At 38.7% G+C, this 16530-nt stretch overlaps 1 protein-coding gene across 4 annotated transcripts in view; it reads left to right on the top strand.

Annotated features, from left to right (window-relative positions):
* The window catches only part of TJP1 (tight junction protein 1), a 116496-nt gene that overhangs the window by 73146 nt on the left and 26820 nt on the right, over window positions 1-16530 (top strand). For all 4 annotated transcript variants that reach the window (XM_060005291.1, XM_060005292.1, XM_060005293.1 and 1 more), the window contains exons 9-15: window positions 5917-6056; window positions 6977-7082; window positions 10231-10381; window positions 12677-12785; window positions 13757-13976; window positions 14258-14442; window positions 14540-14635. In XM_060005291.1, coding sequence (XP_059861274.1) covers window positions 5917-6056; window positions 6977-7082; window positions 10231-10381; window positions 12677-12785; window positions 13757-13976; window positions 14258-14442; window positions 14540-14635 — 1007 coding nt within the window. The remainder of the gene's footprint in view (window positions 1-5916; window positions 6057-6976; window positions 7083-10230; window positions 10382-12676; window positions 12786-13756; window positions 13977-14257; window positions 14443-14539; window positions 14636-16530) is intronic.

The raw sequence follows: 16530 nt of genomic DNA on the forward strand, positions 1-16530 counted from the left end.
GAGAATGTGAAACTTCAAAGTTTATCACTTGAATTGTTACTAAATCTTTTTAAAATAAGATTCTTTGTCTAACCTTTCAAAGTGAGTGGAATATTAAAGACCCATCCTGAACTTCTGTTATTCAGATAAGAGCCAGCTGTTACTTTCAATCCTTGGGAATTTTCGGTTACAGGATTAAAACTCCAAACTGAGGTTTTGTTTTCATATGCTTTGTAAGGGGAAGGGCTGAGGGAGGACCATAGCTGATACATTTCTCTAGTTAATATAGACCAAGGTCTAGTAGTGTTGTGCTCAGTGATTGGTGATGGATTTTAACCCCTAAGAGGAGTTCATGGACCTAATGACAGCAAGGCAAGCTTAAATATTATACTTTATAGTCACTATTTTTAAAGTAAAAGTGTACATTTTATTTACTCCATCAGCTGAGAACTATTTTCTTGTACAATATAAAACATAAAATATTATAAAAACAGACTTCCACTCACGTGTAAAAGTAGTAAGTATATGAAAAATCTTATTTCTAGTTTAAATAACGTAGGACAATTCTTTATTGCCTTTGAGAGAATGTTAATAAAAAATGAAGAGTATGGTAACACTGGTCTCTTGTTATAAAATCAGCCAAACATACTGCACAATCAAGGCTTGGTTTACTCTAAATATTAATCTAAGTATGTCATAATCATACCACCAGTGAAGCCCTGATGATGCTGTTGTCCCTTAAGTGAAAGAAGGCTCCTTCTTAGTCTTTCCCCAGTTGTTCCTTACTAAAAATAGATCATTTTTTCAATTACACTTGTTGAACAACAGATCTGTTTTCTAATTCAGATGGACTAGGTTAGTCATTATCATCATAAAGGAACATGCAAGATGAGAATCTCTGTACAAGCTGATAGGCTTCATATAAATATGTAGCTAGGTTATTGCCAGAAAGCCATTTGTCAAAGTGAGCAATACAGACACTCATATTTTTTCAAAAACGTACACCACACATATATATATTTTTGAAAATAGATTACAATGTATAAAGAACAAATTTAAATTGTGAGAACTTTGCTTGCAAATGTAGCCAAGTAGATATAAGGTAATTATTCCCCCTGCTTTCTCAGCATACTCCCTGGGCAGCTCTTCACTTCTCTGCCCAAGTACCAGCCCAGAATCTCCACATCTCTCTGCCTTTTTCATCCCTATAATCGTCTGTGTGCCATGCTGTAATTTTTGAATTGCTGTCGAGGAGGAACCGCAGTATGTAAATATCTGTTTCCATATGAAATTTAGAAGATTAGCAATGGCTGCAATATTCTGAGAAGTCAGACTTGAGTGTGCCTTAGTTTTTCTTTCTCATATGTATTAGGAGCCCTCCATGCCGAACTGTCCCTGCCAGTGGAGAAGAACTTTGGAGTCTGGTTAAGTTACTTTCTAAGTTTCTATCTTTATTGATAATTGGGGCTGAGATAGTCCAGTGGCCTTTAAACGGTACCTAGTTGCTGTGTTCATCCTAAGCTGTGTAGATCTTGCCTACCTTTATGCAATAAATGAGTTTCTGAAAAGAAATTATAAATTGGCTTATGTAGGATGAGTCATTTATTATATAAGAGGAAATTAGCTTTATAAAAGGATTTTTTATTACAGTGAACATTCAGCCTCAGTTTATTTCCTGTATTAAGATTAGTTTTAAATAAGATGTAACCAGTCAGATGGGGAGGTGTTTGAGAACTAGAAATCAGAAATAAAACTCCTTGAAGAATTGGCAGTCTGACATATTTCATCAGCGTCTAAAAGACAGAAAGCACAGTTTCTTGTGAACAGAGCGAATTTAATACAAAGAGATTAAATATAACGAGAGTGGAGTGACAAGGGATTCGCCAGTAATAAACAAAGAGAACTGAAAAATATAAGAATCAGATGTAAGGAGCAGGTCCTTCCCCTGGTGCTGAGATGGATTTGCCAAAGGAAGAAGCTTCCCCACCTGTCCTCACAACACCTGAGGCCCACTGCATGGCAGAGAATTCACTGTGGTGTCACTGGATGAACTTGCAGGAAATCTGCCCTCCAAGGGGCTTGGGAAAGCCAATCTTGAGGAGGTGTCTTGTCAGAGACCGCGCACTGTAAAACCAACCTAGGAAGTGTCTGGGGAAAGCTGCTGGCCACTGAGTGCTTCTGGCCCCTGTGTCCTGCAGGGGCTGCCGAGGGGACTGAGGAGAGCCCCTTCCTCCTGCAGTGTCTCTCCAGGTCCCTCTCCTGACCTCGCTGCCTGCCCTCTGCCTGCACTAAGTGGTCCCAAACAGCTGTGACTTTACACCTGAAGTTTTGCATTTAATCTGTTACCCTTTGCTGATCTGGTTGAATGTGTGTTAATCTGCTACTGTACTTACAGAGTTGACTGGATACAATTTAAGGCTCTGTTTACAATGAGCCCATTTATGTGACTGTAAAAACTCTCTTTCAGAGACTTTGTCTTAACAGCTGTTCCGCAGAGCTTTTAACCAGCCCAAAGTCTCTAGATTAATGGATCATTACCGTTAGATTAATATGTACAAGTGAAAAATCTGAAAAACAAAACCTATCTGCTTACCCTCCAGGGGAAAAACAAAAACACCCTTCAGAGGGTCTCAAGGTCCCCTAGAATGCCTGGAGTTTCTTTCTAGGCTACTAGGAGCCAGAGTGTGGTAGATAAACATGAGTCCAACTCAGGACAAAGATGGTTTTTGTATAAAGCTGGCTTGACTCATAATAGCAAAAGTTGTTTTTTACTAAAGCTTAAATATTACATGGGAGCCATTAGGGTAGAACTATGTAAGGAAGGTTTGGGGAAAATATATTTTCCTTTTTTATGGCTTCACTTTCAATAACTGCCCCTGATTGTAGGCTGATTCTGTGTGTCTAAATTCTATTCTTTGTCTTATAATAGACTTAATGGTCATACATGCTCATAGTAGAACATTTTAAATGTTTGGAAAAGTTGATTATTTTGTTCTATACTGTTACTCTAGATCTTCATTGCCCAACACCATTGCCACTAGCCACATGTGGCTGTGGAGCCTTTGAAATGTGGCCAGTTTAAATAGAGACGTAAGTGTGAACCTACACACTGGAGTTTGATGACTGAGTACACAAAAAAGAATGTGTAAAATACCTCATTAATCATTTATATTGATTACTTAAATAATATTGTGGGTATACTGAGTTAAATAAAATGTATTAATTGATTTCACCTCATTTTTTTAATATGGATTCTAGAAAATTTTAAATTACATAAATGACTTGCTTCACAATTCCATTAACAGCACGGCTCCAAATCTGCATGTATTGAATAATGCTTCCATCTTTTGGTAGATAATGGAAATACACTAAAAATGAACAATGATTTTTCCAAATATTAATTGTATGAAAAATTTAATAGAATGATGTGCGTTCCACCCATCTGCAATGTTAAGTCATAATAATTATATTAAAGAAAGGTGGTATAGAGTATGAAAATTAGCCAACTCTACTAGCGGGAGTTCCGTGTGATGTACGGAGCAAGAGCCCTATTGCACGACAGTCCTGGTTATCACTGGGGAGGACATTCAGATTAAAATATTATCATTGATTCTTAGTTATCATTAATGTCACTTGGTCACATTCTAAGTTTAGAATTTTTAAGTTACAAGAAAATCAATTGGAAACGTTTGTTTTTTGATCTTTTTTTAAGCAAATAGTCTTTAGTCTGTTGCAGAGCAACAAAATCTGTAGAACTACTAAAATTATGTAGTTCTTTAATCGCATTCTCTTCAATGAGATTTGCATCTCATTGCATCTATAAAGATGCAATGAGAATGCATCATTTGCATTTTTCAGTGCAAAGAATGCAAGGAGAATTTATTATTTTGTATTTCCCTTTATATTCTGAGGTGCCTAGAGCAGTTTGGGGATAGAGTTTAACTGTATTTATTTATACTTAGACTAATTGTATGTAAGATTTTATTACATAAGCAGTGGCTAAAAATTTTAACCTTTTATGATTTAGAAAGTTCATTCTGGTTTGAGCTAGAAGATATCTTGGCTTTACTTTCTGAAAGACTGTTCTACTTACATGCAGCTCATTTAATACATATAATTTAAAACTGGAATACACCCCCACTGAGTAGTTAGATGAACATGAAAATAGAAACTCTGAAAAGTGCTTATGTTTTATTTTTTCAAGAGGATAACGGGAAGAAATTTTTTCCTGGTACGAGACTGCTAATAATATGCAGTAATAGAATCAAATTCATTGTTTTAAATAATGAACATTATTTTAAAATATTTAAAAACATTTCAGTCTTTACTTCATAAGTACTATGTAAATATTTTCTTAGGAAAACTGAAATAGTGGAGATAAATCTCAGATTTCCCTGGGCTGCTGTTTTGTCTGCTCCCCACTCCGAGAACCTCTGTCGCCTCTGTCCGTCTGGGTCTTTCTGCATGTGGCGTCGACATGTGTTTGTGTAGCTGTGGAGAGTTTTCTTTAATACCTTAGTGATGTCACACCACGTATATTCTGCAGTTTGTTCTTCACATTTTATTTTGGGGCTATTTTCACGTCTCCAGATATAACTCTATTTCATTGTAACTTTAATATTTTAATTTTTAATCTTCAATTATGAAAGCATTGTATGCTCGTTAGAACGTTCTAGGTGAAATAGGCCAAATCTGCCAACTCCACCTCATCCCAGATCTCCTTCTTGAATTAAGCTTTCCTCCGTACTCGTGCAAACATTTTAGCATCATAGAGTTTCTGTGTGTTTTAAAAATAATTTGAAAAGATCAGGCTCTGCACATATTCCTCAGATAGTAGTTTGTTTCATTTAACACAGGTGAGCATCCTTCCAGCTTATTCCTTTGATGAGAAATTTTCCATATTATGGGAAGTCTGTTTCTAGGTTTTTTTCATTTTTTTTTTTTTTAGATGTTGGGGGTAGGAGTTTATTAATTAATTAATTTATTTTTGCTGTGTTGGGTCTTCGTTTCTGTGCGAGGGCTTTCTCTAGTTGTGGCGAGCGGGGGCCACTCTTCAACGCGGTGCGCGGGCCTCTCACTATCGCGGCCTCTCTTGTTGTGGAGCACAGGCTCCAGACGCGCAGGCTCAGTAGTTGTGGCTCATGGGCCTAGTTGCTCCGCGGCATGTGGGATCCTCCCAGACCAGGGCTCGAACCCATGTCCCCTGCATTAGCAGGCAGATTCTCAACCACTGTGCCACCAGGGAAGCCCAAGGTCTTTTTCATTTTTGTCCATGAGTTCACATATTGGCTCTTTTTATTCTAAAATAATTAAAAAGTGTGTTTGTGTATGTTCTAAATATCAAATTCTTATTATATGTATTGTTAGATCAATATATAGTCTTAAAATTGAACTCCTGTTACATTTGTTTGGTCAAATTGCTAATGTTCAGTTGTTTGAACTTAAAAAAAATTCATTTGGTTCAACCTAAGACATATTTTTTCAAATTATTTTCACACCTTTTTAAACTTTTTATGTATTCACTTCATTTTGTGCACTGAATCTTACTTTAAGAGTCCTCTATTTTTGATAAGATTTTTAAAATATATTTTATGTTTAAGACTTTATCTGAAATTTATACTTATGTCATTGATATGCATAGAGATCTAATTTTTCTAAATTTGTGGACAGTTGTTCTAAACACTGTTTATTAAACAGTGTGTTCTCTTCCAGCAGTTTTGGGCTGCTGCTTCCGTAATAAACTTTGGTACTGTGGATATATTTCTCCATTTTCTGTTTTGTTACATGGATCTATTTATCTGTTTCTGTGGCAGTAGCACTCTAGTTTTAATTACTAAGTTTTTACAATATTTTGTTATCTTTTAGAGCAAGTCCCTTGTCACCCTTTTTTGACATTGTCTTGGCATGCTCATAAGTTTTTATTTTACTGATGTATAGTCTCCGGAGCAGAGAGGAAGAGAGAATTCCTAAACCCGGGGCTGTCTCAACTCCTGTAAAGCATGCAGATGATCACACACCTAAAACAGTGGAAGAAGTTACAGTTGTAAGAAATGAGAAACAAACACCCAATCTTCCAGGTAAGCCTAGCCTAGAGTGCAGGAAGCATTTGCATTCAGACTAAATTGTTTCACAATTTACAGAATTATATTTACAGAAAATATAAAGATGCAATTATTATTACTACTACTATTGCTGCTACCTACTACCCATGTGTGAATTTTTCTGTACTTCCAGCATTTTCTTTGTAAGTGGGAGGTTGCCGTATATCAGTAAACGTTCGTGAATGTTTTTCAGATTTTCCAGATAGAAGTTATTTGTGGTTCACAGCTGTTCACACTGAGTGAGGTTGTTTTCCAGTACTGCTCATTAAGGGAAACATTAGATTGGCTTTAGACACTGTTTAAAGTTCTCTTGTCTATTGAAAGTGTTTTCAGAAACACTTTATGAAGTATACCTTGCTGACCTGTATATAAGACCACACATAAGAATCTGCAAGGTTCTGAGATCCAGTTGCTTGACAGGCCTGGAGGTCCTGGTTCTACTGTCTCTCAGGTACTTCTCTCAAAACCTGTTTCTGCTCTGATTATTTAGTGGCAGGAATGTGCAAATTTAAAAATAAACTGTATCAGAGTGAAGAAAGAAGGCTACTTTGACAGTCTTAACAGAGAAATGTAGGGATTCTCTCTTCTTATATTCTTCTTCCTCTGTTATTCTTCCCTAAAAAGTATATTTTTCAGACTGTAACAGCTGGAGCTATAGAAAGCATAGGTGACCATGTAACGTGCATACATGCTATAAAGATCCCAGAATTTATAACTGTAAAATGTACCCTGATATATGCATATGTAGTATATATGTTCCTGATCAGGTTCTCTGAACTTACATTTTTGCTGTATTTTGCAGACTTTTTATTGTTTGGTTATTTCAGTGGTTGCTTGCTTTGTTATTCCATTTTGTAAAGTGATTCCTGCATAATTTAAATTTTCTTTTCTTTTAGAACCAAAGCCTGTGTATGCTCAGGTTGGACAGCCAGACGTGGATTTACCTGTCAGTCCATCTGATGGGATCCTGCCTAATGCAACTCATGAAGATGGGATTCTTCGGTAATGTGGTTTTAAACTTGTGTTGTCTCCTCTGCCCGTTACTAAGGATTATTTAAATTGAGAATTCAATTGCGAACCATATTATATATGCTTTTAAAGACAGTGTATACTGTTAAATGCTATGGTTAGTGTTTGTTTTGGTTTTTAAAATTATTTATATGATAGAATAGTTAGAGATTAGAGAACAACAAAGAAACATTTAAGATGTTTACTTCTTTCTCACCACTGTTTTTTTCTCTACCTAGTTTTTAGATTAGGAATTACAAAACTAGAAAATTGCTTTCTATTTAAACATCAGAATTTTCACAGGCATTCTAAAGCCCTAGCATTTTAAAAACAAATCAGTGTTCCTCCATCTCAGCGCTGTTGACATTTGGGGCCAGATAATTGTTTATTGTGGTGGACTGTCCTTTACATGGTGGATGCTTAGTAGCGTCCCTGGCCACTGGCTGCTAGTAGCACACACGTACACACCCAGTTGTGACAACTAAAAATATCTCTAGGCTCTGACAGATGTTCCCTGCAGGCGAAATCACCTCCGGTTGAGAAACCTGTTCTAGATTAGTTAGCAACTCAAAAGTAAGTTTTTGATATTCACAACGTTTATTACTTTATATTTTATACATTGAGATTGAGATGTAGATTTTATATCCAGATTTCAAACTATCATGATCATCAGATTAGTTTTTGTTGCCTCTCTGGTAAAAGAGACATGACATGAATAATGGAAAATTACCAGATTTCCTAAAGTAGATTAGATGTAGACCTCTGCTCTCATCTGTTTTCTCTGCTAAAGAAAATTGGGTTATTACCATAAGACCTAGCTTGGTAGAGAGAAATGGCTCCTGAAATAGGTGAAAGTATCACAAGTTTAAAATTATACATTTTGAGGACTTCCCTGGTGGAGCAGTGGTTAAGAATCCACCTGCCGGGCTTCCCTGGTGGCGCAGTGGTTGAGAGTCCGCCTGCCGTTGCAGGGGACACGGGTTCGTGCCCCAGTCCGGGAAGATCCCACATGCCGCGGAGCGGCTGTGCCCGTGAGCCATGGCCGCTGAGCCTGCGCGTCCGGAGCCTGTTGCTCCGCAACGGGAGAGGCCACAACAGTGAGAGGCCCACGTTCCGCAGAAACAAAACAAAACAAAACAAAAAAACAAAAAGAATCCACCTGCCAATGCAGGGGACACGGGTTTGAGCCCTGGTCCGGGAAGATCCCACATGCCGTGGAGGAACTAAGCCCGTGCGCCACAACTACTGAGCCCGCGTGCCTAGAGCCCATGCTCCGCAACAAGAGAAGCCACCGCAATGAGAGGCCTGCCCACCACAACTAGAGAAAAAGCCCGTGGGCAGTAGCATACACCCAGTGCAGCCAAAAAAAAAAAAAAGAGAATGGCCTGAGAGCTTTCCTAACTCTGTAAGTTTTACGAAAACTTTAATAACTAGATTCCAGAGACCTGTTTCCCTGAGGGAGCACTGAAGGACAGATACCAAAGAGAACTGAGAATGTAGGCAGGATTTGTAGCTTAGCCAGGAAAGGTTTAGTTATTCATTCAGATTCAGTGACTGGATTCGAGGCAGAAGGATTTTTGCTATTGCATGTGGTTGACATAACACAGGGCAGAGTATAAAATATTAGGCATGTAGGGCACATGACCCTAAGATGGGGCGTAGAGCTGTCCTTGAACAGTGGTTTTATCAATAAAAAGCCAGGTTTTACTAAAGGATGCAGACTACAATCAGCTATTTTACTTTTTGAGGTGCACTAGATGGGTCAGTGTTAGGAGAGGACTTGAGGGACCTGGCGCCTTAAGGTCTTTAAGGAAATGTTTAAAAGAGCTGTCTGTACAGTTGGTTTGGGAGAGGAGTCTGTCAGAAGGCTCTTGATGCAGTTGGAAAAGTAGGATCCATCACAGCTGAGGGACTCACACCCTCCATGGTAAAGCCAGAAAATGGATTTGGGGCACTGAGGGTACCACCAGCCCTGGCAGTAAGTGACCTCATCTGACCTACAGACTCTCAGGTTTCCATCTAGCTAATGTTAGTTCTACATGAAGAAACAAGGTCAAATGTGACTACCTTGTACGTTCTGAAAGCTAAGGTGGTCTTTAGTTGGTTTTAAAGAATGAGGCATCTCTCTTCCCTCAACTCATTCATTCGTTTGATTTGTGTTTTTTTCGTTACTACTAGTTTCTAATTATTTGCTCATTGTTACTTAGTGAATTAAGAGGAAAAGGACTTTTTCCCACACATCGTGTCAGAATAGGTAGAATTGTGTGTCTTCTTGGCTTGGAATGTGGGATGGTTATAGAAACCTAGAAGGGAAATTTGTAATTATGTATGTAATTTGTAATTAATTACCCAAAAGGGTAACGCTTAGTTACGATGTGTTTCTGTCTAGCCCTTCTTCTAAGGCATTCTTTGGTGTTTTAGGAGTGTCACAGAGCTTTGACACTACACTGATAGTAGAGGAATGTGCCTGCATTAATTCCTTTCCATTCTCTCTAGCAAGAAGGGGGCAGCGCTTAAATATGGGGCTAATCCCAAAAGGCTGAATGATGATAAGCTTTTTGTTTAAAATTCAAAGGGGCTGCAGAGTAAGTGATCTGTGTGAACTACTGAAGGAGTCCCCTAACTGCAAAGTTTCAAAACCGCTGTCTGTTGGGTATAGAGATTACAGTGCTTAGAGCCTGTTTTTGACTCTCTGGCATTAGGGAAATTTGTCAGTTTATGCTCAGTTTCTACCTTCGTACAATAGTGCTTCTTAGTTATTCAGTAGAGATGATATGGTATGAATTGGGGTGGGAGAAATGGAAGATTTTTTAGCCATTGTTAATGTACCACATAAATCCAAGACTCAGAGTTGGGAAAGCATTGTTATGAAGTAATTTTATAATTATTATGTAAAACAGTACTTACATATTGAATTTGGATATTTCGAAACTTATTTTGTTAATCAAAAATTAAAAGAAAGTGCTATTAAATCTGGTTTGGTATTCTAATGATAAATTTTATTCAGTAAATTAGAGGTGTAGGGCAAATTTTAGAGATGATGGTCCTTTGTTTTATTCTAAATATGGTTTTTATTGTAGTAGTTTGCTATAACTCTTCAAGCTTCTCTTAACTGTTTCAAATGAAATATTTGTCTTAACAGGCCCAGCATGAAATTAGTAAAATTCAGGAAAGGAGATAGTGTGGGTTTGCGGCTGGCTGGTGGAAATGATGTTGGAATATTTGTAGCTGGCGTTCTTGAAGATAGCCCTGCTGCCAAAGAAGGCTTGGAAGAGGGTGATCAGATTCTCAGGGTATGTCAGTGGTCAACTTATGTGGTTTCAAAGTACTTAGATCTTTAGAAAAAGGCATCAGACACAGGAGACTCACTATCGCAGTTAGCTTGTAATCTGTTGTAGCGTCTAGAACCAATTTAGCATGCAGATTGAGAATCCATCAGGTCTCTCATTCCTGCCTTTGCTCTTATTCACTGCTGTGTTGTTACTACACAGTGTGGTGCTTTGGTCTCGTGTTAATCACTCATGTTCATAGAACCTAAAAAAAGTAAGTCTTAGAGCCCCATAATATCCACCAGTTATTTTAAGTTCAATTAAACATTCAGGCTGGCTAGACTCTGCCGTGGGCCACAACTTGCCACTAGGGCAGCGGCGGGTGTTCCTCTCCAGTGGGAGTAGTCTTTGCAGCAGCCCACAGAGCCCTGTAGGACCTTCTTCACCACAGGTGATGGCTCAGGTGTGCAGACATGGGGTTTCCATCAGGCACATGTGTAAGCTGCCTGGGCTCTGAAGCTTCATACCCCACAAGAGGGGAGAGTCCAGGAAAGCCTAGTTTAGATGCAGGGTGCCAATCGGGTCTTTTTCTTTTGTTTTTTGTTTGTGTATGTTTTTGTTTCTTTTCCATAAGCAATGCCGCCTAGTAACGTAGTACCATCTTTATTTCTCTCCTCTTTTTAAAATATCCAAACTTTCTGCCAGATGCACTATGTGCTGTTTTAATCGGAAGATCAGATCTCTCAAGTGGGAGTTCCTACATCTGCTCTACTCCTCTTGCCAGAGGAGATTGCCTCAGATTGTCGTTGCCACCTCTGTTCTGGTCTCTTCCTGCATTCAGGCTGCCTCCTGCCCGTGTCCTGCATTCGTTCTCCTCCTGCCCCAGAATATGGCTGCTTTGTTCATGTTTTCCTCTTTCCCTATCCTTTGGTTCTTCATCAGCCTTCCATTGTCTGTCTTTTCTCCTTTGGCTGTTGAACTTGTTGAAGGTTTGGTTGAGTCCCTTCCCTGCTTGCTTTTCAGTCCTTGTGTCATAAAGTTGTGTAGTCTGCCTTCCACCTTAACCACGACTGAATGTGAATTTTCATGAGGCATTGCCAACCTAATGTCATCTTCAGCCCTCATTTTCCTGTATTTCTTGCTAGTGTTTTGACCTTCTTAACAAGTCCTTTTTGAAGTGCTTTCTTCCTTGGATTCCATAACACTGCTTTTCTGGTGCTCCTCTAATCATTTCAGTTCTTTTCCTACCTTCTTTAATCATTCTTCCTAAAACTTGGGATGTGTCAGCGGCCCCCTGCTTCTATCTTGCTTTCGTATCTCTATCTTGGGTTTGGTCGCTTTTGGCAGCAGCCCGCGGTCAGAAGCTGCCCTCTGAGCCCTCTGCAAGCCCCTTCAGACTGTGCTGGCTGCCTATGGCCACTCCCGTCCTCCTCCTCCCGCTTCAGACTTACATGTCAGAAAGTCAGGGCATTGTCTCCTGACTCACTGGTTTCCACCTGACTTTGTGTTACGATTCCTCCAGATGATGTCTACATTTTCTCAAATACAACATGGATAATTAAACAGACCTGTTATTCTCTTACCTACCCCATATCCTGTTTGAAGTAATCATACATCATTCAAAAAATATTTCTTAATAGTTTTTTTGTTGTTTCATATCATAAAGGTAGTACATGTATAAAAAAAAAATTTTTTTAATGCGGAAAATTTCCAGAAGATGAGTAGAAGAAAATCTACCTGTAATCCTGCACATAGTCACTGGGGACATTTTGATAAGTTACATTTTGGTCCTTAGGAGCGTCTAATATTAAACATTGATTTGGCAGACACTGAGCTTACACCCTACAGATGCTCTTACAGAGATGGCACAATGCATGCACTCTTTCTTTTTAATCTTGTTTCCTTTTGATTTCTTTTTCAGAGCCTAGTAAAAAGTAGAGCTCTATTATACATTCATAGAACTTATAATTTAAAATTTTAAATCCCGAGATTTTGCAATAATAATAAACAGTTGGAATTAGAAGTTGTCTTTTTTGGTCTGAATTGGTTGGATTTTGCAGTGTATGATCTCTAATGTCGGGATGCATTGTGACTACTCTTTAAGTGACTTTACACCTTCACTCACTTTATTTACTTGGTTCCTGCTTGTTTTAAATTAGGGTATATTCTTTTCTCCAAAGTAAAATGAAAATTTTCACTTTTGAAGATGTGATATTTTCAAATTAGATAAACTCTGGATATATTTGTTTCCTGCATAGATAAATGTTTTTATAATCTTAAAATATGACCAGTAGTAATTTGTGAAATGTATTTTAACAGGTAAACAATGTAGACTTCACAAATATCATAAGAGAAGAAGCTGTCCTTTTTCTACTTGACCTCCCAAAAGGAGAAGAAGTGACCATATTGGCTCAGAAGAAGAAGGATGGTGAGATACTGTCAGAATATTGAGAAAATAAACCTGGAGAAGTTTGAGGACTTAAATAGGAATTTTAATTGTAATGTTTTTAATAAATCAAAGTTAAGTGATAAATGAATTTGTTAATCTCACAGATTTTGTTTATTTTGTCATTTAGGGGCACACAGTCTTACACTGTGCTTGTTAACACAGCACAGTAATAGGACCAGCCAACCTTTCTGGCGTTCTATTGAAGTAGAGTGCCATCTGCATGGAAAAATCCTATAGTATTCCACACAAAAGTGCATATGGGTAGCTTCTGAATTTTGTATTCATGTTTTCTAAGCAATATACTCTGATGTTTGTTAGCATTAATGCAAGGGAATGCCTGATTTTCTCTGTGATTAAGCAGATACATTTTCATTTAGAACAGGGTTTCTCAAGCTTGTCACTCTTGATGTTTTGAACCAAATAATTCTTTGTTGTAAAGGCTATCCCGTGTGTTTTAGGCTGTTTAAAAGCATCCTTCCCTCTGCTCACTAAGTGTCCGTAGCACACACACCTCCTTTCAACACACAATTGCAACTATCAAAAATGTCTCCATGTATGCCAGCTCTTCCCTGGGGGGAACAGAATTGCCCTCATTTGAGAACCACTCATTTAGAAAATGGGACACAGATGAGGTTTGCAGGGGCTGCAGCGAAATTAAGTTAGATGATTTAAATAGAAAGCATGTGTGGCTTTGGACAAGTTGCTTGATCTGTATCTGCAGTAGTTTCCTCATTTGTGAAATGGAAGTGCTAAGAGTTCCCATTTCGTGAGATAATGATGATGTCCACAAGACAGAATACTTAGTAATTAGTAAGGAGCCACCGTTTGTTGGAAACTGTTGTTTTTGTTATTGTTGATATTATCAATAGAATCTTCACGTAATGTATTCTCTTCAGATTAATATCTTTTCCCACTAGTTACTGATAATTTTTTGTTTTGATTCCTTTTAGTTTATCGTCGCATCGTAGAATCAGATGTAGGAGATTCTTTCTATATTAGAACTCATTTTGAATACGAAAAGGAATCTCCCTATGGACTTAGTTTTAACAAAGGAGAGGTGTTCCGTGTTGTGGATACTTTGTACAACGGAAAACTGGGCTCTTGGCTTGCTATTCGAATTGGCAAAAATCATAAGGAGGTAGAACGAGGCATCATCCCTAATAAGAACAGGTATGAATGTTTGGATACTTCTTACAGAACAAATTAAGGAAATGATGACAATATTTCAGTCCCACTGGGAAATTTTGGTAACGTAAAGAATTAATTTTCACTGTATTTACCATATCTAAAACTGACTTAGTTGTATAAACTCCTTTATTTTAGTTTAACCATTAAGATTTAAACTGCATGTGAAGTTCTATCCAGTGTTTTGACATTTTGTTTCACTATAAGTCTTTCTCCATTTTGTTTTTAAAATACCCTTATTTTTATTTTTGTCTTTTCTTGTCCAGAGCTGAGCAGTTAGCCAGTGTACAGTACACACTTCCAAAGACGGCAGGAGGAGACCGCGCCGACTTCTGGAGATTCCGAGGTCTGCGTAGCTCCAAGAGAAATCTGCGCAAGAGCAGAGAAGATTTGTCAGCCCAGCCGGTTCAGACAAAGTTCCCAGCATATGAGAGAGTTGTTCTTCGAGAAGGTAGTCTGTTTTCTACAGATGAACCTAATACCTTTTAATGTCAGTTTGCCTAAGAAAGAAGTATAAACTGTGCTATTTTTCATTTGAATCTCCCCAGCTGGATTTCTGAGGCCTGTAACCATCTTTGGACCAATAGCTGATGTTGCCAGAGAAAAGCTGGCCAGAGAAGAACCAGATATTTATCAGATTGCAAGTAAGTAGTCTCCATACGGACTTCAGATGAGATTGAGCGTGTTTCTTTACTAATTACTTCTCTAAAGGGTGGGTCTGATCCATTCACTTAATAGAAATAACACTTTTTGTAAGTGAACATTTGCAATTGACCCCATGAGGGAAACCTGAGTGACTGTGTCTGTGCTCTGCCAGTTCCCTTTCATAAGAAAAAGAATCACCATTTATGAGAATCTCTTAGCACACAGTCTTGTTTAATCCTGACAGTATCCCATGGGGCGGGTGTCAGAATGTCCAGCTGAAGCTGGGCGAGTTGAGCTGTAGGGTGGTTGTGACGGAGACCACCGCCCCGCCTCTTTAGTTGGGGTGTCATGATGACACCCAGCTAATGAGTCACACACTTGGCTCTGAACCCAGCTCTTTCTGGCTCCAGCCCAGTGCTTTCAGTCATTAAGCAAACAAATACTCAGATATGTCAGAAGAGTAATAAAAGCATGATTCATGCTATTGCTTATTGCAGACAGATATAGTAGGTTAGTATTAAATATAAATATCGAGGAAGTAGTGCTTTAAATGCTTACAGATTTTGCTTGCAGATTCTTTCATTGTTTCATTATTTTAGCTATTATGGTAGTTTAAATACACAGACTTAGTTATCACTTAGGCTTGCTTTAAGTTATTTGTATCGTCCGTTTCAAATTTATATTTTACTAATACAAAGGGTGCAGAAATCTGTCCATATTTTGTTTGCTTTGTCTGTCCATATTATGCTTTGCTTTTGTTCTGCAAAGGATTTAAATACTCAAGAATATAGCTTTTTCCATATATATGCTGAATTTCTTAGACAGAATTACCAAAGATAGGAAGGAATGACCCAAGACACGAGCACTCCTGGCTGCTGCTGTGTAACTTTGGCTGCTTCCAGAGGGTTGTGCAGCTGTTGTTCCTGCTGGCACTATAAACTCCCAAGTGCTGATTTAATATTATATATATTGCTTTTCATTTGGTTGCTGGTGAAGTTGAATGAGGATATTTTCTGAAACTCAGAAGATTTGCAGACAAATGATAGTAAAATTTGGGCAATTTAGAAAATGTTCATTTCTGATTCATCACTCAGTTTGTTAGTCTTTTCAGAAGAGATCTTTTTTTGGTCATTGCTTATAGATAACATTTTGCCTGAAGAAGTTGATACGTATAGATACCACCTGTAACCAAACTTAGGGCTTTTAAATTTAGGAAAAGCAAGTGTGAAGACTTAGAAAGCTCTGTCTTAAGGACTAATTGGTTGATTAATTGGGTTTACTCTACAACCAGACTCTTACGAAAGGGATTCAGATCGCTTAGTTATGTATCCTATTTGAATCTAACGAGAGTATTTTGAGTTTAGAGACTAGTAGCATTTTCTCCACCCAGAACCTCCCAGTTGATCTCCCTCCGTCGTTCTCCCATGTCCACCAGATTGGAGATTGGCCCTGCTGTCTCGCGATGGCCTTGTTCTCCCAGATCATCCCCTTGTCCCTCAGCCTGACCTCTGAACTTCCATGTCTCTGTCTTTGTCTGATCTGAACAACCAGAGCTCTAACTTCTGAGCTTTCCTGTGACCAGAGCCTCAGACATCGCTGTGCCTTTTCGGTGAAAGCCTTCATGTCAGTGGACCTCTGAGACGCGTGGTTAGAAATCAGCCCAAGCTGCCTTGGCGTGTTCTGCGCCAGGAGGGAGGCACAGGTTGCCAGTGTGAAAGCACAGGCTGTGTCATAGTCACAAGTTACAGCCTTCTCTGCTCCCAAGTCCCCTTCTGCTGATGTGAAAAGAGGTCCCTAACCCAGGACTCCCCAGCCAGTCTGCTGTAGTTGTTGCTGCTGAGTGTGGGCCTGCCCGGGTATTGAGCAGCCGTCTGCGGCCGGGCGGGCCCTGCTG

Source organism: Delphinus delphis, chromosome 2 (genome assembly GCF_949987515.2).
Source record: "Delphinus delphis chromosome 2, mDelDel1.2, whole genome shotgun sequence".
In the NCBI taxonomy this organism is placed as follows: domain Eukaryota; kingdom Metazoa; phylum Chordata; class Mammalia; order Artiodactyla; family Delphinidae; genus Delphinus; species Delphinus delphis.